The sequence below is a fragment of the Cinclus cinclus genome, chromosome 1, assembly GCF_963662255.1.
Source record: "Cinclus cinclus chromosome 1, bCinCin1.1, whole genome shotgun sequence".
Classification (NCBI taxonomy): Eukaryota; Metazoa; Chordata; class Aves; order Passeriformes; family Cinclidae; genus Cinclus; species Cinclus cinclus.
The window spans coordinates 120709587-120733658 of record NC_085046.1 but is presented as its reverse complement, the minus strand read 5'-3'; the positions used below and the strand labels follow the sequence as shown (position 1 = coordinate 120733658).

At 39.7% G+C, this 24072-nt stretch overlaps 1 protein-coding gene across 7 annotated transcripts in view; it reads left to right on the top strand.

Moving 5' to 3' along the window:
- The first annotated feature begins 7436 nt into the window (after positions 1–7436).
- The window catches only part of JPH1 (junctophilin 1), an 82715-nt gene continuing 66079 nt past the window's right edge, over positions 7437–24072 (top strand). For 6 of the 7 annotated variants that reach the window (XR_009933050.1, XM_062489729.1, XM_062489712.1 and 3 more), the window contains exons 1-2: positions 7437–7899; positions 14115–14871. Coding sequence is in view for 6 of the 7 variants with exons in the window: in XM_062489729.1 (XP_062345713.1) it covers positions 7521–7899; positions 14115–14871 (1136 nt within the window). In the remaining variant the exon portion in view is untranslated. Of the gene's footprint in view, positions 7900–14114; positions 14872–16609; positions 16741–24072 lie in introns of all 7 variants that reach the window. The other variant, XM_062489739.1, reaches the window with a different exon arrangement.

Below are 24072 nucleotides of genomic sequence, written 5' to 3'. Positions count from 1 at the left end.
ACTTGAACAACCAAGGGACCTTTTGGGAAGGTACTACAAGATAATTACAGTTCAGAATCACAGAATGGCTTGGGTTGGAAGGGTCCTTAAAAGACCATTCAACTCCAACCTCCCTGTCATGGGCAGGGATGCCTTCCACCAGACCTGAGCCACTTCCTACCTGGCCTTGAATATTTCTCAGGATGGGGAGTCCACAGCTCCTCTGGGCAACCTGTTCAAGTGCCTCACCAACCTCACAGTAAAGAATTTCTTCCTATATCTAATCTAAATCTACTTTCTTTCAGTTTGAAGCTGTTCCCCATTGTCCTATCACTCCAGCCTCTTTTAGATAGCCTCCATGGTTCTTGTAGTCTTCCCTCAGGTACTGGAAGGCCATTGTACATGGAAAAGTTTTGTTATTGAGCAGGTGGGTGACTACATCAAATATGGAATATCCCTTCTTTTTTCTATCAACAGTGGGAAACTGACAAAGTGCAAGACTGAGGGCAACTTGGGTGAAAGATTATGGGGGAAATATTATTAATATTTAATATTTAATATTTAATTACTAGAATTAAATATTAAATTAAAATATTAAATTATATCAAATATTAAATTAAATATTAAATAAAAATATTTAATTCCTAGAAAAAGAGAATGGAATTAAAAACAAACAAGGTGAACAGTAAAGCTGCCATCTTTTCTTATGCTTTCAACTGCATTAGGGCAATTGTTTGCATAGATGCTCTGCAAACAGAGCAAAGGATTCAGCTTTAAGAGCAAAATAAAAATAAATATTTTGATGGATTATTTTTAAGCTGGATTGGTTTCCTGATCCAAATCACAGCTCACTGAAGAAACAGTTGTGCTGGCAGCACAGAGGGTTGGGGGCATGAGAATATCTCAAGCCAGTGTCTGCCAAGACTGCCCTATAAAACCTACAAATTCAAGATTTGCTCTCTACTAGGTTTTATTTTATTATAAAGTCCAAAGAGAGAAATCTGTAAATATAATGTGAATATAATGTAAAAACAGTGTGAAGGGCATAAACACAAACTACTTCAATGAAAAGGGAAAATAAGATGAGTATCATGAGATAATCTTGACTAAACTGAGAGCTCTTCAAGGATCCTGAAACACTAGAAGGAAGCATACGCAAGTAAAAAGAAGGTCAGATTACTAAAGGATGAATTTTAGGGAAGAGTGCAAGTATGTAGGGGCAAAAAGAAAGGCCAAATCACAGAATGAGTCTTAGTTAGGAACAAAAAAGGAAACTGAAGCAGCCCTAGACAGAGAAGGGCTGTGCTGCTGCTCAGTGGGGAGAAAAAGCTTTCAGCAGCACCAATGAGATGAACCAAAGTGCTAAAAGCTTTTCTGTTTCAGCCTTCACTAAAAGAGATATTATGTATTTTGATTTCAGCAAAGCTGTTGCTGTTTGTTAAACATGAACTAAGTAAAGCTGTAAAGACAACACACTGATTATAATTAAGTAATGATTATTAATTATTAAGTCCCAAGCCTGAAAGATGTATGAAATGCTAAATCTGTACCAAATGCTTTAATATTCAATACCTTTATGAATAACTTTGACCGTGGAAGAGTTCAGTTATTGCATATGCACATGTGCAAACTGTTAAAAACCTGTGAGAGACTACAACCTGGAATTAAAACTGAAAATTTACCTAATTTGGGAGCATAATCTCAAAGGGGGGGAAAGAGCGTGCTAGTGAAAGCCTGCTAAGTGAAACTCAGCTTCACTAATACAAAGTGGGAAGCAACTAGTTAAACAGTATTCCATGGGAAAGGATTAGGACAACAGCAAATCACAAAAGATGAGTTTTTACATATCATCTTGTGTGGAGGAGAAGAGAATCACTGTACTGCTGATTCCTGGCGCCAGCATAAAAACAATTAATTTAATTTGGGAGTCACACAGAATTATGCTACTTTAATATGACACAATATTAGCCAAATAGTGTGGTTTCTATTTGAAATGAGACTATAGCAACTAATAACAAAACATAATTAGATAAGGTCCAAACAACAGCAACTGTGACAATCATGAGGTCTACAAGAAAATAATGCATCACAGAGCTTCCTTAGGCTAAAGAAAGATGTTCAAGCAAGACTGAACAAACCATCTTCAGAAGTGGGAATTTGCTCCAAAGAGGAAATTCATAAACCTTTCCCATCTTCTCCAAGGGAACAAGACTTGAACTACAGCAGTTGCACAATTCCTATCACCATTTAGGAAAAATTTACTGGGGATAAATCAGATTTTCCAGATATCTTCCACCTACAGAATCTGAATGCTAATTTAAGATAAACACTGATATGACACTTTTCTTCAAATCAAATGTTATAAAATAAAACACATTTGGAGCTAGTTTTATTTCTTTGTAAATGGATTAAGGTATAGTGATCTACTAGTTCTGTAAGCATATATTAAAAAAAACCCAAAACAACCAACAACACAATTCCAAATGTTGACAAGATCCAGGAACAATATATAGCATTTTTTTCCACTATTATAAAATATTCAAATAGCTTTATACATTACAAAAGACACATTCCAACACAGTGTATTTTATTTGCATAGAGAGTTCTGTTACTGTTAAAATCACTTCAGAAACAAAGGTGTTCAACATAAATGCTGCATTTCCTTAAAAAAAAATAAACTGCATTTTTATTTCAAATCTAATTCAGTTGCTTGGAACAATGCTGAAAATAGAAGTCTGGGTACAGAACATACTCATCTTGTTTTCACGTTAGAAGAGGATCTGTATTTTTGTTTTTTATAAGCTTTATCAGCACTTTTGCAAAGAAAATAATAACTGTATTCACTGAATAGGCAAAATATCTCTGGAATTAAATACACTGTCTTATTGGCTAGGTCCCAGCTTCAGCAGCGAGGTACAATTGACACTGATACACCTAGGAGAGCAGATTCTTAACATGATGTTGCTCAAACATTATATCAGATTTTTTGAAAAAAAGTCCTCCAGAATTATTGCTTCAGTATTTACACTAACTTACATGGATTTACAGTGTATAAGGAAAAAAGTGTTATGTTCCTGTCCTAGAAGTCAGACAAAATTATTTGTGTTAAAGTTATACAGAACTATGTTTAAAAACTTTAACACAGACTCCAGATACAAAAATTGGCATAAAAGTTGTGGCTCCTTCTATGGAGCCATAAAAGACGTATTTGCCTTTGAAAATTCTACACTGTGTGTTTTGTACTACCTTTACTTCTGTATTTCTGCCTCCCACACAGAAGTTCTCTGTATGAACTCCTCCAATACAAAGCGTGAGGTGTGGAGCTCATCAGTGAAACATCCTGCCTCCATTCTGCAAAACACTTGAGAAGAGTCTTTGGAGCTTTGCTTTATTTGAGTACAGATATCTTGCAGATGTTTAATTTAAAGCTCATGTGTAGTCCCACTGAAGTAAATGGGATTACTAAAGTACTTAAAGTAATTCCCTGCTGAATCAGGCTTTTAAGAGCAAGAATAAATGTGCCTAATTTTTATTCAAGCATCAGATATCTACAGACTAATAGTTCAAACTCAGCATTTTTTATCCAGTTAATATTAAATGTCTGGAGTTAGTGTATCTTCACCTGCTTCATCTACCATTCCTATAGCAAGGGCCTTTTTAAATATAACCTTGAAGCACATTTTTTGCATACATACTGTGTCATCAGACACTCATGTTTTGCATACATATAGTGTCATCAGACCTAGTTGTGATGATTTTTTGTAAATAATAAATAAACTGCACCTGGCACTTGTATTTTTTGAGAGTTACGTGCATGAAAGATTTCAGAAAAGGACTCTTGTAATGTAGATTAAAAAGGTAGTGGAAGTAATTCCATTTGCTTAGGACAAAAGAGAAACTCTTTCATATAACTGTAACTGCTTACCTCCTGAATCTGTGGAGTTGTAGAATACTTTTAACTTAATTCTGGGAAGAAGGAAAGGAAACAAAATCTGTGGATCTAAGATATTTAATACATACATGCTAAAGGTTGATTATAAGCATTACTTATACAGTGGCCAGAAGCAAATATGATGTGGCTTGAACTAAAGTTCAAGACTTGCCAATGCAAAATCTGTCAACAAAAAAAGAAAACTCAACCAAAACAATAATAAATCTGCAACCTCATCAGCAATGAGACACCTGTGGCTTCTTACATCATCAAGACCTGGCTAAGTGATGCTGATAGTTCTCTGCGAAGCACTTCTATTCTCACATCTATTAAAATGTATCCCCTGCTGAAAATATTATAAGAGAAGGCTGTGATAAATTCATCTTGTCATTAAGCATCAAGTTCATTTAAATCGATTACCTCATTTAAATGAGTACACCTGGAAATATCAACCACATGCAAAATTACCAGTGATTTTAGCACCATTTGCAGGTCATTACAAAAAGGAATCACTGACACACGTGATAACAAAAGAAAAATAATATTATTCCTTCCTGAAATTTTCACTGTTCATCTCTGGCCAACCTGATTTTGTTGGTTCAGCTAATCTAGTATTAAAACCTGGAAAATTTAAACCAAGGGGGTAAAACAAAGGACTAATAGGCAGATGCCTATTTAATTTTTGCAATGGTACAACATCTTCTACTGTGCAGATGTAAGAACTTAAGACAGCCCCGATTAGCTACAGGTTTGGGATACTGTAAGAGACAGTACATCAACAGCTTTAGGGACAAACAATTAATTGGTACGTAACTGTACAGTAACACATCAGGGGAGCAATTACCCAAGTCTTAACAACAGTAAATCCAGCTATTCACCAATACCAAGCCAAAAGTGATACCCAGTTTGGCAAAGGACTTGCACAACTGGGAGCATTGTCTAGGCCATTGGGCAGGGGGACACAGCTGGTCCTTCAAAGAAACAGCTCAGATCCACAGAGGAACTGGTTGAATCTCCCATTCCCTCATCAGACCCACCTCTTCCACTGCCGAGCCACATCCAGCACAGTCTGGATTTGCTAACCTATTTTCACATCCCACTTCTGCTGCACTCTGTGCTGGTCGTGTTCCAGCTGTGCACAGGGCACAGATTGTCCAAGACAATTCTGGCTTTACAGTCATTTCTGCAGACAGCACCCGGAAACAAAGTGCAAAGCAACAGAAGCCCCGTAACAGACACACCCAATGCTCAGCAGCTCCAGCTCAGTCGTGACAAATTCAAAAAAGTCTGCTCATACAATAAGATGCAGTTATGAACAGGCAATGTCAATGACTAGTTAACTGTACACCAGTATCAGCTGCCATGCATGCTGACTTCCAACAGGTAGCTCCCCATAACCATATAAAGTGTTTCAATCCTCTGTAATTCTGTTCAAGCATGACAGGGCCTTATCTTCTGACAGAAGAAAGGAAACAAGAAAAAAAAATATTAGAATGAAAATAGTAAACTCCTCAAAGCACATGTGTTGTCACAACTATCGTTTCCAATCTTTTTCTTGAGGAAGAAATGCAAGACATGCAGGGTATAAAATGCAGTGAGCTAGAGCAACACTCAGAGAATACTGCACTGTATCTTCTTCAACAATCCCACCCACTGCAACGTTTTCAGACTTCCCCTCTATTCTCAATAAATAAAAGCTTTCCAAAAATAGCACATTGCAGTGAAGGTCTCAGTCCTTAACTTCAGCACACTTCGTAGCCTTGTCTAACGATACATGATACACATCTGTGCTACAGAAACATTTTTGTCTGGTTTTCTACTCTCCAAAACTATGCAACAAAACTTTCTGGGCTCAAAGGGGCATTGAAAGCTTCTCCATCTTCTCATGAAAAGTCTTTGCACAATAACTTTGACTGTATGTTTTTCTCTTTGTACGTATGTGTCCAAACGTGTGCAACTGTCTTCTACCTCCACATGTTCAAGCAGAACTAGAAATCCTCTTACTGGCACAGAAAGAAGGCTTTGAAGCACACACTTCTTAGGATGACAGGAGACAACAGTATCAGTTATGGTGCCCAACTCTCTCCTAGAAAGAGCGCAAATATTTTGGCACTGAACTGTGTAAACATGGCATAAAAACGTAGACACAGAAGAGTGTGTCGTGAAGCACAAAGTCTGAAAATGTATTCAAGCTACATGGGTATGTTTAGCATGTGCAATACTTTAATTTCATTTAGGTTTAAGTCAAAACTGCTTACATTTGGGCTGAATTTGGCAGATTTTTGAAGCTTAACTGTTTCAATTTCTAATGTTTTGAATTCAAATCTTCCACTTGCAATTATATTTCTGCTTTTATTCATCACTACTAACACAGCCATTGTTATTTCTCCGCTTTTCCAAATAATCTGTGTCCAGATAATGCCACGACCCATGATTAATAAAAATAATTCGTGCTTCCAATGAAATCCCCATTTTGAAGAGGAACATTTTCTTACACATTTTTTTTCCCAGTCCTGGTCTCTTACTGTGAAAGAACAAAAAGCTAGGATACTGTGGCAACAGCTTTCAGTCCCTTCCCTGTTACTCTCTCTGCAGTTTCTATGCTTACATGTTTCTCCTGTCATTTGCCCTTACAATTTTTATCTGATTATCAAATAACTGGCAAAGAAGTACTTGGCAGGATTTAGAGCTCTTCAGTTGCCCGATGACCGTGGAGCTGATGGCATAATGAGAGGCTCCTAATGAAGTTCCCAGCAGTGCTGTCCCTGAAAAGCCTCGGTACCACTCACGTTCTTTCTGCCCCGTACTTCTCCACTCGTGGAACTTGTTGGGTTCCATAAGCGACAACGGAACAGTGACAGAACCCAACTCGGCTGTGCTCTTCATGCACAATTTCGGCTTAAACCTCGTCTTCTAGCTCAGGGCAAGTAAGAAATAAAACAAAACAAAGCAAAACAAAACAAAAAAACCAAACTAAGAATCACAAGTAGCACTCGGAAGCCCTCTCTTTTTGCCTACTTGTTGCAGGTACCAGCAACCTGCTGGGAATCCCAAGGGGCGGGCAGCACCGAGGCAGGGCACGGCACAGAACCACCACCGACCCCGGGCATCGCGGGGGCCCCGGCCCGGCTTGCGCGCTCCCGGCTCGCCCCGCCCCGAGCCGCGCACGCCCCCGACCAGCGCGGGGCACCTTTTCCCGGGAGCAGAAGGCACGCGGAGACCTCCCCAGGCGGGAACGGCCAAAGGCGGCTGCTCCCCGGGGACGAGCCCTCCCGGGCGCAGCGGCCGCAGCCCCCGCCCGCCCCAGGGGCGCGCACCTGCCCCGCGGCAGCGGCGCGGCCGCACCGGGGGCGGACCCGGGCGGGGGCGGAGAGCCGGGCGGGGAGGAGCGGGGGGCGGGCGCCGCTCGCCGCCGCGGGGCTGCGGCTGGGCTGGGCGCGGGCGGCCGGCCGGCGGAGAGCTCGCAGTCGCGGGGAGCGCCGGGGCTGTCGGGCGGTCGGTCGGGCGGCGGGCGGGAAGGCAAAGCAAGGCAAAGGCAAGGCGGAGCAGGGAAGGGAGCGGAAGGCGGGCGGGAGGCGGCGGCGGCGCCGCGCTCGCCCCGCTGCCCTGGATGACGGGCGGCCGGTTCGACTTCGACGATGGCGGCACCTACTGCGGCGGCTGGGAGGACGGGAAAGCCCACGGGCACGGCATTTGCACCGGGCCCAAGGGGCAGGGCGAGTATGCCGGCTCCTGGTCCCACGGCTTCGAGGTGGCGGGCGGCTACACCTGGCCCAGCGGCAACACCTACTTGGGCTACTGGGCGCAGGGCAAGCGCCACGGGCTGGGCGTGGAGACGAAGGGCAGGTGGATGTACCGCGGCGAGTGGTCCCACGGCTTCAAGGGGCGCTACGGGGTGCGGCAGAGCCTCAGCACGCCGGCCCGCTACGAGGGCACCTGGAGCAACGGGCTGCAGGACGGATACGGCGTGGAGACCTACGGGGACGGAGGTGGGCGCCGGCCGGGGGCGCCCCGCGCGCGGCGGCGCCGGGGGGCGGGCGGGGCTGGGGCTGGGGGGCGCGCGCCTGCGTGGGCGCGCCGCGGGCAGGGCCCCTCCTTCGGCCCCGCGCCCTCATCGCCGCCCTCGCACCGAGGTCGCTTCTCCTTCCCTGCCCGCGGCCCTGCGCCCTTCTCGGCGCCGTTCGCTCCGAGGCCCCGCTGGCGGTCGCAGAGCGCCACAGGTGCTCGGCGCCCGCCCCGCCCCGCTCTGTGGGGAGCTGCCCGGCCCCGGCTGAGCTCCGAGCGCGCTGAGCTGTCCGGGCTCAGCGCTTTCTCCCGGCCAGCTGGTAGAAATCCGCATTACGGCCGCCTGCAGACGGCTTTCCTTTGCCCTCCCCGAGGCGGCTCATGGGCTCCCTGCCCGAGGTAGCGATGGCCGGGTGGCCGCTCCTGGCCGGGGGAGCGAGCGAGGCGGGCGATCCCCGGCACCTCTCCCACTGCGCACCGCGTTCGTTCGGGAGCGGCAGGAACTTGTTAAAATAGAGCCCTTGGGTCGCGCCGATGCGCAGGCAGGGGTGGCTTTGTGCGCTCGATGCGCTCGGCTTGTAAACAGGAGGCTGGAGCTAATGGAGTGGGGACGCAGCTTGCGTAAAATCGATGAAACTTGGGTCCACCCTCATATAATAACTCGGGACTTTACCAAAATACGGAGTAGTTCCAAGCATGCTGCTCCAAGCACGAGGTGTGCAGTGCAGTCGCGCAGACCTGCCCAAATCCCACGTGCCAGGGCTGAGCTCGCGGTGGGCGTGCGGCGATCTGCTGAAGTCGGGAGCGGTCAAGAAGTCAGGGTTCAGTGAGGTCCCTGAAGACTGGAGCTTACTTGAGTGCCCACTGACAGTTCTTGTATCTCTGTCGCTTCTGCACCATAAATAAGCCCGGTAACCCTTTAATGCAGCCTTTGCTGCTGTAATGTCATTGGCCCCGGTGGAAGTGCCACCTGCAACTTCGGCGGAGTTGCTCTTCAGCTAGGAACAGGGGAGCAGGTTTGTAGCAGGAGGAGGAAACGGCTGTCAGTTTTAGGACTAGAGAGTTGCTGTGATTTTTTTTTTTTTTTACAGAAACGCTGCTTTCTTCAGCGTTCAGCAGCGTGTTCAATTTACAGGCAAGTAACAGAATTTACTGAAATCAGGTACTGCTCCTTTGACGCAACTAGAGGACTAACCCATGTATCAGCTCTCAACTGATACTTTTGCTGGTTTCCTCAAGGAATTTTGTCAGATAATCTCTGGTCAAACTTTCAGGAGAATGGGTATTTTTGTATTAAGCAGAAGATGAGATTTTTGCAGTTGAGCTCATAGTTTTTCTTTTCTGAAATACAAAATGTAGCAAGTTGGTAAGATTCAGTTCCTTCAGACAATGAAATGTGCAGTGGGTTTTGTACCTTTCAGTCCCCTAGTTTAGAGATATTTGTAGCTGTCCAAAAATTGTTTCCTGGTGTGGAAAGTTCTGATATTTGAAGGTGGCCATGTTTGTGGATTAAAACAAAACAAACAGACCAAAAAAAAAAATACACCACCACCACCAAAATCAAAGTGTGAAAGAGATCAGAATTTCAATTTCACTTCAATCACACGTTGCACTTCTCAAATTTTATTTATTGGCCATTTACAAGCAATGGCTCTTTTTTTCTCTCCTTCTGGAAAAGTAAATTGCCATTCCAGTAAATCTTCTAGAAATTATTTTCTCAACATAAAGTTGTTTTAATTCTTTTTTCGTCAGCCTTCTTGTAGCTTTTTAAAATATCTTAATATAGTAGTGGTTATTGGAGATAAATTCTCACAACATCTAGGCTTGGAACAACACATGAAGGATCCAGTTCACACTGTTAGCTGGTATCTGTTGTCATGACTCCAGTCTTTTGCATGTTGCAGTTCATACGAACAGAGGGTGTGAAGTCCCATTGATTTTAATGAAAGTACTTATGAATGAAGCAGAGCAGTACGTCGTAGATGTTTGCAGATGTTGTTTTCGTGCTCTGGGAACAATAGCTGTATTTGCATACCAGAACAACATCTGAAATGGGTTTATAAGGAAACCAGATTTACACATATATCTTTAACATAATCTAAAACAGTTGGAGGAAAGCTCTCTCTTCATGAATACTGAAGAATACCAGTGTGGAGAAATAACTCATTAGACTATGCCAATTGATGATTTATTTTCAAAGTCACTATATTCAAGGTCTCTTTGCTTCTAGCTTTTTCGTGTGTTGGTAGGGTTTTTGGTTTGGTTTTTTTTTTATTTTTTTTTTATTTTTTTATTATATCTCCAGGACATTGCTTTAAATTGTATTGATGGTATTATGAGATATCATTGAAGGAGGGAAATGTAAAATAAGCACTGACAGTGTTCCTCAGTTTTTTGCACACAATGCTTGGCATGACATAAGTAGTATATGTCATGCTGTGTTTAGATGCTTAAAATTGTCACTCAGTCAAATCTCTGAGGAAAATGCTGTGAATTATAAGCCGTGATACTTCATTCATTGCATGTGATTGCAGTGGGCCTTCAAGTGGTTCATCAGTCTGTCCCCTGCAGCAGTCTGGATTTTTGTGCCTCCTTTAAACTCCATAGGTTTTGTTAATCTGTGCCATGATGCAAAACCTGCCAGAGGAGGAACTGTGGCCAAATTTGAAACTTCAGTATACCTAAATAGGTTATTTATGGTCCTTCCAACAACAGCAAAAACCAATTGCATGTTGTCATTCCACAGAGGGAGATCGGGGCAAAAGCGCCCTGAGCAAAGGTCGCGTACATTCATTGATTTTTAAGAGGTCTTCTTTCTAGGTCTATGCTTATTTAACATTTGAGTCAGAAAAGCATGCCAAAATCTTGATGTAACAAGATTTTAAATCACAGAATATCTTAAGTAAAAGAAAAGAGCAAGTGGAGTAGTTAAATGGGTCCTTGGCCCCTCAGTTTTTTTCACAATGTAGTTTTAAATTTTAGCTGCACGTGGGCAATGACATTTACAGCTGTAAGATGCACCAAGGATGTTTTAGGAGGGGTGCCACACTGTAACTAAGGAAACAGATTATGAAATTTTATGTTAAAGCAGCTTGCTAACAAAAAGAAGAGGAAAAAGATACACTTTCTAATAGCTCTCAGGCTCAAAATATGAACACCTTTTCAAGAGAACCCTTAAACACCAGATAGATGGTCTGTAGTTGTTGCTGATTGTTTCTTCTGTTACAAAGGATAGCAAAAAATTAATTAGTGCTAAACAATGTTACTGTTTCATGGTCAAATACAATTTTAAATTATGTTGGTAATTACAGTGTTAATTAAAATGTTAATAATTTACTTTTAGAGCAACTGCTTTGAACAGTCAACTATGGTAAAAGGTGAAACAGAATATGGTGTGTTTGTTGATATATTGTTCATATTTATCTCTATCTAGAGAGATAGGTAAATACTGCATATGTTTTCATCTTCATATAAGGGAAAAGCTTTTTCATCATGTCTTATATCGTACATTGCTGTACTTAATTATATTGCAGTACTTTATCTTCCTTACTTAAAATTTTCTAAAATTTACTGAATAAGGTGATACAGTTAAAGTCTGATATAGTCAGTCAGATTACTGTACAAATTACTGTTCTTGTATCTACGTTCCAGGCACTACACTCAATATGTCATTAAAATACTTTTACTTTAAAATGTGGAAAAGGAGTTGGCTTTTTAGCATTAGTATCAGAAGCCTTTCCACTGATGGATTTTTAATGATAAAAGTGATAATAATTACCTGCTACACTGCAAAAAATTCAGCCTAAATATCTCATACTTTTTACAGATGAAATGAGTGTAAATCTTCATTTTTTTTTTACTATTTTATCTTTAGAAGAAGCTGGCATTGATTTTATTTCCCCAACAGAAAGAAAAATTGGACTAGTGGATAGTAGCACATTAATTGTTCTTGTTTTAATGCCTTTGCAGGCAGCAGCAACCACTCCCTTCTCTCTACAGTAGTGAAGAATACAAGTCCTAAATTAATTAACTGTTTTTGAGCTTTCCATTAAACACGTTTATTAATTAAAATATCAGTAAGAAAAAAGGCTGACGTTTTATACTTCTTAAAAATTCTGTATGAAGTAAGTTGATTGTGCTTGAAATCTGACATTGTAAGAAGCATTATTTCAAAATTAAATTAACTAATGCAGAACATTTAAGGGGTTGTAATATGCAGCAGTAAGTGTATGCAGCCAAATTCTTAGTTCCAGTATATCCCAGAAATAATTAGGGACAAAATTAAGTAATTTACACTCATAAAATATTAATGTATTTCTGGGAATTTTCTGTTTAATAAAATAAAAAAATGTAATATGTGGCTGCGTATTTGCAGTATTTAGAGAACATGTCATATCAGTGCTTTGTGCTCATGTTTCTATTTGTTCTTCCCCATATGCTGAGTTTTTTAAAATAATCATGTTCCTAGATTCAGCACCCTTACAACCAGTACAGCAGTAGGTATCCAGGATACAGAGAATGAGAAAGAAACTAAGAAAGTTGTTTGTTTGTGTCAGCAGCCATCTGTTAAAACAAAACCTTCTACTTGGTAGAATTTTCTACCAACACAAAACAGTTACATTTTAGAACCTATACCTATATAATAAAGAAAACAGACTTGGCAAATTAGTGTGTTAACACTGAAATATAAGTTAGCAGAAGAGGTAAAGAGTAAGGCAGTACTTGATAGATGGTGCAAAAGTACACAACCAAAACAGTACGTATATATGGAAGAGGTTGAATCTCAAAGCAAATGAATCTTGGAGCTACATCATCAACTGCAGTTACTTCACAAATATTTTCACAAAAATTTTATCAGTCACTGAATTTGACATTTGATGTTTAGTTCTCTGAATAGTTAATCAGTATTCCAATTGAAGTAGATTAAATGTTTTTGAAGACCCTAAAGATTTCTTATTCATCTGTTTGTAAAAATAGTCAAAGTAGCTTTAAAATAAACCAATAAAACAGCACTAGGTGGGTGAGCAACTTCATTTTGAGGAGCTTAATTAGTTTAATGGGAATTAGAGTGAAATTGCATCAGAAAACAAGTTGTCTTCTATTTGGTTGTTCTGGCATTCGTGCCACCTTCCTTTGGAGCCTCTAGTAGAAATGGTCTTCAGAGAGCAGACACTGGCAAGTGTCAAAATGAAAATCCCTTTTGAGAATACAAGGAAAAAAAATTGCTGTAGTAGTCTGATAAAGGTGGGGTTTGGCTCCAGTGCAGCTTTTCATGGACATCCATGACTTCTCATATCATATACCATACTCCCTCCTTACCTTGCTGTTAAAATTTTTTACAAGAGTAATTGTGATTAAATATTTGCTAGAATGTTGTGCAATACTGAGTTACTGCCTTGCCTTTTGTGTGTGTACTCTAGAACAAATGAAAGGCAAAAAATGGGCTAAAGAATTCATGCTTTTGATCCATCTGTCACAACATAATGGAGAATGCAGTGCATGTTTATGTACTGGGGATATCAGAAAGTGTTGACATGAAGAGTTTGTGAAGAGAAAGGAATCCTAAGGTTTTGTTCTTCCATTTAAATCCACACAAAAATTTAAAAATATTTAATTTTACAACAGAGGTTTGTGACAGTGGATCCAAAAGCCCATCTGAAGACAATCTAGTGCATTGTCAGCAAGCTCCGGACAAGGAGAGATCTGTAGTCACCTTAAACCCACAGTATCAGAATGATTCCTTCTCGCTCTTTCTGTGAGCAGCTGGGCACAAGAGCTGTAAGTGTCCTTCTCTCTCCTTTCTCTCCCTTCTCAGCTGACTTCATATAATGTGTCTCTGTTTCTGCTGGCCGCCTTCCTATCAGTCCACCTTAAAAAAATTATGAGGGAGGTCCTGCTTTAGAAATTTCTCTCAGATGATTTTTTTTCTCCCTGGACAGATCCATTTAAAAAATGCTTATGGTTATAGTTACTGTATCTTAGTTGCCAAAATAAATCAGCTGTGAAAGTGAAGGATTTGCTAAGTGGAAAAACAATTTATAAGAAAAACAAGTAGCAAAGATAGTTTATTTGTCTGTGTCATGCGCTTCTCTTCTTACCAAAATCAGAGCTGACAATGTAGTGTTGCCTGTAGCATTTTGGATGGAGAGGGCTAGGTCTTCTACAGCTTCCTAAACCTAACTTCTTGTTACTTTAAAAGGTACCTACCAGGGGCAGTGGACAGGAGGGATGAGACATGGATATGGTGTACGTCAGAGTGTACCCTATGGCATGGCCACTGTGATCCGTTCACCTCTCCGAACATCTCTGGCGTCACTTCGAAGTGAGCAGAGCAATGGCACTGTTCTGCATGATGTCACTTCAGACAGTCCAGCTGGAACAAGAGGAGGATTTGTGCTCAATTTTCACAGTGATGCAGAAGCCATGGGCATTAAGAAAAAAGGAGGCTTATTCAGAAGAGGATCCCTTCTCGGTAGTATAAAACTTAGAAAATCGGAATCTAGGTCATCGATATCTAGCAAACGGAGCTCTGTCAGGAGCGATGCTGCTATGAGCAGAATTAGTTCTAGTGATGCCAACTCTACGATTAGTTTTGGAGATGGTGACTGTGATTATAGCCCTCTGGAAGACCATGTTGATGCTACCACTACAGAAGCCTATATGGGCGAATGGAAGAATGACAAGCGCAGCGGTTTTGGTATTAGTGAGCGTTCAAATGGTATGAAATACGAAGGAGAGTGGCTGAATAACAGGAGGCATGGATATGGATGTACCATGTTTCCAGATGGCACCAAAGAAGAGGGAAAGTACAAAAATAACATTTTGGTCCGTGGAATAAGAAAGCAACTTATACCAATACGAAACACAAAAACTAGAGAAAAGGTGGATAGAGCAATAGAAGGTGCACAGCGAGCAGCTGCCATGGCAAGAACCAAAGTGGAAATTGCAACCTCAAGGTAAGTTATCAAATGGAAGGTTGTAAACCTTTGTACTAGTGAGTGCTTGCTTTCAGTTTCCCCTGTGTAGCACCACTGAATTTAGTGGCAATACGCATGTGAAACTTAGAACTTTTAACTCGTTTGAGTAAAGAGTTTGTTTGCTCAATAGTATACTGTAAAAGTACATTTCTATTCGTGATACATTTCTGCTTTTACTCAAGAGCTGCTGCATTATGCCTTTAAACCTGTTCAGAAAATAAAACTGGTGAGGAAAGAAGTGAATGATTTGGGGGATATGAGGTAAAGTTTGAATAATTTCCCATAAGCATGCTCCAGTTATGCTTATTGTATTGCTGATCTTTTTTGCTAGCGTCTGAATCTCACTGAAGTTGCCCATTTGACAATAGGCATCTTAAGATGCATCTCTTCTTCTGAGAAACTGTGGTATGAACAGCGTAAGAATAAAGGTCGTGGATGTTGTGCTTAGAGGCTATTGATTCTGTTGCTAGGGCAGTATCTGTCAAAAGAGTTCTGTATGAGGACTTTTCCATTTTGGAGCATGCTTTTTGTCAACTCATCTGATCATACAACCACCACATCAAATAGTAGTGGTCAGCTTCTCCCTGTGCCTCTGCCAAGTGTTTGAGATGGGAGAAGTGTATGGGTATTGGTAGTGGAGAAAAGTGTCATTTTCACTCTTAACTCCTAACCACACCAAGCAAAGTTGATTGAAATGGAATTGTTACAAATTGAATCGTTATAGACAATTTTAATTGGTTTTATTGTTAAGTTTGAGAGCGCTTTAAAAAGCTCTATAATTTTTATTGCCTTCCAATAAGTTTCTGTGGCGGTTTCTCTATTGATGGCTGTAGTCAGTTTCCTCAGGCAGGCTTTTCTTGAAATATGCTTTGAATAAAAAAAAAAGAGTCCAGAATGTGCATGAAAGAAAATCTTCATGCTGTTTTAGAAAGAGGATGTCACATTACTCTTAGAGCTGAACAACTGATTTCCTAATTTAGTGTGGTCACTAGTGTGTCCCCAGTGACCATTTTCCTGCCAGCCATAAGAAATACAGAAAATACCAAAAACTGCGTAAGTGAGAGAGTTTGAATATATAAAATGCTCATAGAAAGAAGTAGCAGAGACACTAAGATGAAGAATGTAGTGTACTGTTAAAGGACCTTTCTGAGACCTGGTCACGTAAATAACTAAAGGGTAGCGTATACTCGATTACTTCTATAAATACATATAAGGCATTATATGACAGCATACAATACTAGTAAAGCAGATCTTACTTTAAGAAAGTACTGGATCCCATTCATGTTCTGTCAGTACATAATATGCCCTAGATTTAAAAAAAAATTGGTGGTGGGATGTATGAAAAGGGGGAGTCGCCACTTTGAGTCCATATAAAGCTATTAAAAAGCTGTCGTCTGAGACCATTACATTCCAAGGCACAGTGTATGCACTTCCTCTTCAAGAACTGTCTCTGAAGTGTTTTGTTTGCTTTTCCTTCCCTTTGAGTTTTAGATGGAGGACAGAGTTCAAATTGCTTCTTTTGGAACAATTCATCAAAACAATGTTTATTTCTTGAAAATACGCTTTTGAAAGTGCAGTGGAAGGACTCAGTTGTAGTGCAGCTGTGACCAGGGGCAATCTGTCCCTTTGGTTTCTCAGCTAAAAATCTCTCTGAAACACTCCCATGACTACCAGGATAGACAGCAAGATTGCAGATTCAGGTTTTCTCTCTTTTTAGTAGCCACTACACCAACAGTACTGGCACTGATTCAAAGGCCAAGAGACCTGACACCAAACTGGGCAACATCAGGCATGAAGATAATATTAACTTCACTTCTGAGGGCATGTTGGACTCCCCTAGTAAGAAAGGTGAGACCTTTCCTCTCTCTCAAGTTTTCAGAGTTGTTTTGAGTATCAACCAGTAGGAGCAAGGCCATGGGCACCGGTGAACTAATGAACTGTCATACTGGCAGGGTCAGTAGCCAGATTATCTGGAATAGGTTCTAGAGCAGCATTGAGGGAAAAAAAAACAAAACAACAACTTATATTTCAAATAGTTGTTTAAATCTAGGCTGACTGGATTGATATGGTTTCAGGATGAAAGTACTTCTGTCTCACTGAAATCTGATGACCTGTATTGGTTTGTGACTGTATTTTCTACTAAACTGATATATTAATAATATAATAATTCTTTAGACAGTAGCATTCTTACAATGTCTTCCTAGATGAATATGAGGATGGTGGTCTTGTCTGTTTCCTGACACTTAATACTGCACAAAAAAAGTCTAGAAGTGCCTTCTATAATTTCTAATGTGTAATACTAAGGTGGTTCTGACCATATGGCATAACCTCACTGCAGAGTGGCCTTCTGTGTTTCAGACTGGACAGATGTCACCAGCACTGTGTGCTTTCTGTAGATTTCCACTCCATTAGTTGAAGAACTCACTAGATAGACCTTTTCTCACCCCAAAAACCATCAAATCAAAGAGCTAGAAATCCTTGCTCTCCTCCAGATGCCTTCATTTTCAATGCACCTTGGAGTTGTATGCTATTCTTCCTGCATTGTTTATTCCCAAAATGTTTGTTCAGCCAAATGGAAACAGACCATACTCCTCTTCATAGCTCCCTGCTGGTCATGACAAGTTTGGCTGGTAGTTTGACCTGTGACAGATGTCCCCACAATCTTCTATGGGACCAACCACTGTTCTGCTTTATATTCCTGATGTCTTTTTATGTCTAAAAGTCCTCTTTAGTAATTTGTGTAATCTTCCTTTGTCTAAAGTGGCAGTTTTGTACACAGAGAAGAATATAAAAGTTGGAGTAAGTAATGCATCTCCAAACCTGAATTTACATTGGCTCTCCTGACTTAGCTTTTGGTTTTTGAGGCATTTGTACTGAAGTGTTTTGAAAATGGCAGCAGCATTTCTCAAAAGATAGCAGATTGCAACATTGTGATGTGTAAAAAGATGCTGTATCAGGGAAATAATTACTAGCTTCTGCTACACAGATGTGTGTTCAAAACAGATTAGAAATTAGCAATTAATAAAAATTCTTTTAAAATTGCAGTGCAGCTTAATACATTTGATTGTGTATTAGAGTTTTACTAGCTGTGTTTAAGGAAAAATATTTTTGCATAAATATAAAAATCCCAGGGTTTGAGAAACTTCAAAAATATGTTCAATACTTTCCCTTTTCAAAACTTTATAAGGTGCCTTTTTAAAAATATCATTATTATGGGAAGTAATTAATTCAAATTAATCTTTAACACATTGTGCTAGAAACAGTCAGGTTTATATGCCTTATTTGGGGTTCTCCTAAAAGGAGAACCTTCTTTCCAGAAATGTTTGATTCTTTTCTATACATGTGAAGTGCTTTAAATGCTGAAAGATGTACATTTGGAAGAGCCTTTTGGAAAATACTAAAAAGCCCCAAGTGTTGACTCAGCCAAGAGTACAGTGGAAACTCATTTTCAGGGTATCACTGTAGGGATTTTGAACTTCATCACTGTCATATGTCTCATTCAAAGGAGGTATCACTCTGCAGTTCAATATAAACTGGAATTACATTAGAGCACTTGTACCCTAGTATGAAAATTACTTAAGTTCTCATTATACTGTATTACATTAACTTTGCCTTCATCAATACTTATGTACAGTATAAAACTGCAGTGTTTCTGGAATTCATTTTCAGAGTTTGAACATAAACTTACCTTTTAAAATTCAGTGTCAGGAGGTGTTTTTAAAATACATCAGTCCTGTAACTAAACACGAAGCAGTGGAAGCAGAAGGAATGATATTTGTTTACTAACAACCCTTCATATTCTTTCAGAAAAGCTGATTGTATGCATTCAGAATTGAGCGTTCAGAGCCTTTTTCTTCTTTGTCTCCCTTCAAATATTTTCTAGCTAATTCTCACCTTAAAAGGTTTTCTTCTCTAAGTGTTGACTCTCTGAGGAAAAACAAACTTTGCAAGGACACAGAGGAACATGATAAAAATACAGTAAAGGTGAGAAATATGAACCAGAAGATAGTGTATGAAGGAAAAGGGAGGAAGAAATAAAAAGAGAACAATATCTCCTTGTTGATACTTGCCTTATATTTCATTGATCTTTCAGGCCATAAAACAAGTAGATTAAAGAATTTAAACTTCTTTTCTATTCTCTTTTTCATAGAAGCTAAAAACTTTTAATTTATTTAAGGTTTTGAGAGAGTTTTAAGCAAAGTGTATGTACCATCATGGTATGCCATGAGAACTTGTGACCACCTTAAGAGCAATGTTGTAATGGGCTCTCATTACAGGAGCACCTGAGATTTGGTGAAGCATAATGGTTCCTTTGTGTTAGGCAGTGCACAAACAAATTATGCTGTCTGGAGACCTTGCAGTCTGGGAAAATAGCAGTGCCCAACAGATGAAAAGAAGCTGGCAAAAGACTGGATCGGAGAACAAGATAACAGTAAAATCAATACTCGTTACTAATCATATGGAGCAGTTCCTCCTTGTTAATTAGCTGTCTGTGCTCAGAGAGCAGTGACTAGCAAGCCTCTAGTCAGGAAGACCTTTTAAGTGGAGCACTGAAGGGGGATTGACTGGCGTCTTCTGCAGTGATTTCTTTTTCAGAGCAGCTTTTTTAGACAGCTCAATTTTATTTTTAACATGTTTGTGTCCAAGTCCACAGATGCTGGAGTTAAATTTCAGCTTTGTTTTTTAATAGAAACTACTGAAACTCTGGTTGTGATCCTGTCTCACAGGCAGGCTGCTTTGTTCTGCATGGCTCTGAAGGAGTCTTGAGTTATTAGAAGTGGATGCAGGAGGAAGGTGCAGCAGGATTGACTCCGTAGTGGAGACCCAGAAAAACAATTTTGTCTGGGAGTGCACCCACCTTCACAACATGGACTTTCTTGGGTCCCTGCTCTCCCTTGCAATCGTCGTGGCCTGGAGCCAGTAGCTGACTTGTGTAATGTTCAGTGCTGAGGATGAGAACTCCAGTTTACCCTGAGTCCTGGTGCTACCCCAGCCTGGGCTTACCATTGGCTGAACACCCATGTCCACAGTACAGCAGTTACTTAAGAATTGCTTACATTTTTCATAACCTTGATTCAGAGTAAGCTTTGGTATGCTGTGCTGCATGATGGGGTCATACGAAGCAGGTGGGAGTCTCAGGGAGCAGTACAAGATGGTTTATTAGGCAGCTCCTTTGTTGTGTTCATTGCCTTGTGTGAGCAGCGTGCTCAGCTTGACCTGAACAAACTGTGATTTCTAGGGAGAGCTGAAATTACATGCATGTGATAGTGCAGTTTGCGTCCACACTAGAAGGCAGCTGCCAATCATTCCAAACAGCACAGAATTATTTGTGCCACACACAGCCTTCCATGATGGATTTAGCTGGCTCTAGCACTCTCACTTTACTCAAGAAACTAAACTGGACACTTGCAAGCCTGGTGCCTCACACGCCTTAGAGATGCTTTACTTATTATAGCTGAAATATGAACATTGTGTTTAGGAATAGGATCCAACAGATACCAAAGGTATTTATAAAAGACTTCTTGCTTCAGTACAGAAAGCTGCCTGAGGTTCAAAACAAAATCACTTTTAATCATTTTGCTACATAGTTTGTTTGAAGGTAACAAATGAAATGCTGCGGTAAAACTTAAAATAGGTCTTGAGCTACAATAGATAGTAATTTTAAAGTTAAGTCTGCATTCTCTATAGAAAACCATATGTTCTCTGAATCCTGTGGGAATTATACCACGAACTTCATTGGGGCACATATTCCCTCAAATTCCACAAACAAATCGTTGGTAAAATAATAAAATCTTGGTCTGTTCCTCAGTTATTTGCTGGGGAATGAATCATACACCTGTTTGAAATGTACAAATCATATAAACATCAGTACAAAGATTTTTTTTTTATTATTTTTTTATGCACCAGAATTACGTGGCTGAAAATACACAAAATTAGTCCTCTACTCTCCCTTAGCATGAAATTTTATAAAGCCTCAAGTATTTAATTTTTTTTTCAAATTACCTATATCCAAATATATCAAGCTACAGACACAAGCTTGATAGAGATTTTTGTTTTTTAAAAGCAGTTCTGGTGTGCATCCAGTCTTACCTTGTATTTGTATTAGACACAGAATTGTTACTTGAGAGTTGCTTTTCTAAATTGTTTAAAATCAGGAGATTGCTAGTGCAAGATAGGAAATATTCAGTGCTTTCAAGAACATACATGGAACAATGCTACACCACTGCTTTTAAAGCAATCTTCTGAGAAAGCCTTTTTCTACTGTACAAACATTCTTGAAATATTTCTTTATTCAGATTATAAGGATTTTTTTTCCCAATTTCCAGAATACTTAATTCAGAAGCAGAGAAGATTTTTGCAGTAGTAGCCCAGCAGATGTATGTGACAACGTTTAGGCTTTTTTTTTTATGATACTGGGATACACAAAGAGACTAATATTTTTTGTAGCCACAGAAGATGAGCTGTTAACGCAGATTCTCCTTTTAGTTTTTACACAGCATGTCAGTTTTGATCTGTATTACAGTTGTTCAAAAGCTAAGCTGCAAATAGCACCTCTCTCTACTGAATTGCAGAGAGTTTCTGTGATGGAAATAGATACCCATTTAAAAAAAAATTGGATCATTTGTACTGGTTAGTCATGTATGAGCTGTAGAGTTAAGTCATTAGATTTATGTTACTGATTGCTATAAAATTACTCTCAAAACCAAAAAGGTATTTTGTATTTGTGCTATACCTATTACAACTGCATACATATGTCTGGTAGTACTAGTTGGAGTTTGAGTAATTTACTTGATATTTTGCTCAAAGACTAAATCAACTCATATAGAACATTTCCAGCTTATTTCTTCAAGGAGATAAGAAGACTTGCTATCAGCTAACTGTAACATTGCTAGACAGTATTCTGTAGAGTAGGATGTTTCTCACTGAACAACTACAGCAGAAAAATATTCATTAAAATGATTAATTCGTGCCCCTTATGTTGATCTAATTCTGTATTTCCCAAATAATTGATTCATTTTATCAAAAGTGGTGTAGTTCAATGAGTAGTACTGTTTGTTTGAATACTAATGGATCAGTGATACATATTATGACTTCTCTTCATGTTTCTTGTGATGACTATGTTTTTTTCCTACATGTATTTAACAGATTTCAGTACATACTTAAGTACACTGACCTGAATTATTTTGCCTATCTCATTATGATCTTCCTCTTTAAGTACTCCTCTATTTGCACATTGTTTTCTGCTTTTTTCATTCTTCTGCATTTCTTTTCTGTGATTATGTGTGGAGGTAGAGGCACAATCTCTTCGTGGCTAGTGTGTAGGAATATATTTCTTCATAAAAGTTTTCCTCCTTCAAGTCCATATAAGTGCTTAACATCTGAAACAACCTATTGATTATGCCTGTTGTCCTCTCAAGATTTAGTATTCCCAGATCTGCTGACTAGGGGTAGTTTCCCAAGAGCTCATTCCCAAGGTCACCTTAAAGCCGCTTATAAATAAAGTTAGGGTTGTTCTGCTTTGCACATCACTCTTACACTTAAATTGAGCTTCATTCACCATTAAGAGTGATCAGTGAGTTTTGTGCAGCCTTTCATTGCAGTTATGCCTCAGACTTCTCTGATGCTGCCATTCACAAATTCAGTCACTTAGCTGCTCAGGCTTATCCTCTACATTTAAGAATGACATGGGTTCTCAGCCCTGAGCTCTATGGATATCCAGCATTAAACCACCTTGGGAGAACCAGTCATTTAGTCTGCCCCATTATGTTCTGTTTCTGAATTAATTTTTTATTCACTTAATACACTCTCATTTTTTTGGTTTATTAAAAATCTTTATTTCTGTGAGGAATGCTAGACTTTGGACCTACTACATTAAAAGCAGGGATTGATGAGAAATGATGGTATTACTGTTTTGCATTTAAAAGCTAGGAATTTCCTTCTAGTATCTGACTAAAATGAAATCAATTAAATGTGAATATTCAGCTCTTCTATTCTAGGAGGTTAGAAGACAGAAAAGAGACTACATCTCTTTCTTTTACCACTCTGAATCAGGTGGGTAAGGCTTGTTTAGTTATCTTACTGTTATAATGCAGCACCTCCACTTCATGCTTGCCTCAGATGTTACTGGCTTATATAAAAGAGGGAAAAGTCATCTTGCTGCTACTTTAGCTTTCCTTTCTGGCTTTGGGGTAAATGATTTCAAAGATATTTCTTATCTGAATTTTTAAACTACTTCATAAATGAAGGTATTGGATCATGTCACTCTTAGTTTTGCAAAATAACTTAAAATCCAAGATTCTCTGTGTTGAGGTGGCCTTTGGGCAGATGTGGGCATGTATCACAACCCCAGTTGTGTTCTTATCTGGAGCTAGGATTTCATGCCTGTTGCTGGTTAAAAACTTGACTTCCATGGGGAAGAGAAAGAAGACCAAGAAATCTTGGTGATCACTAAACTGAAGTGACTTCCTAGGATCTGGCTCTGTGTGTGTGCATGCATGTGTGCATGTGTTCAGCCCAAGTTCAATTTTTGAGCTCCTTCACTTGCAGGAATTTGTGACATCAGTTGCATAAGCATCTTAATAATGCCCTGAAAACAAAGAATGTTATGCCAAGCACTAAGATACCAAATGTATTTCAGGAAAATAAAGGAACCATCCATAATGGTGCTTAAAAGACATGTAGATGTGGTACTTAGGGACTTGGTTTAGTGGTGGATTAACTGTAGGAGTTGATGATCTTAAAGGTCTTTTGCCCCATAAACAGTTCTGTGGTTCTACAAACAAAAGTTAAGACTGTAACCAGACAGGTGCCAGTTGACAGAGTGCTTTGTGAAGATGCAGCACTGAACCACATTAAGCCTATGGGTGTGTTTTCCATATGTCTGTGTCAGGAGTCCTGCCTTTACCTTAATGTATCTTGACAAAGGGCTTATTTTCAGTTTTACTGAAAGTTTTTCATGTTTTAAGTGTTTCTAAATTTTTTTACCATTCATAGCATCATTCTCTGCTTCAGAGTAGAGTTCAGTTTTGGAAACTGTAGATTAGCAATGGAAGTGGGAATAGTATTTATAATTTTCATAAAAACAGAACAGATAAGTGGATGACTTAGTGTGATATTCAGAAATGTTTAATTTGTACAGATCTGTTGAAGTATTAGTCAGTGGTTTCTGATGAAGAGGCT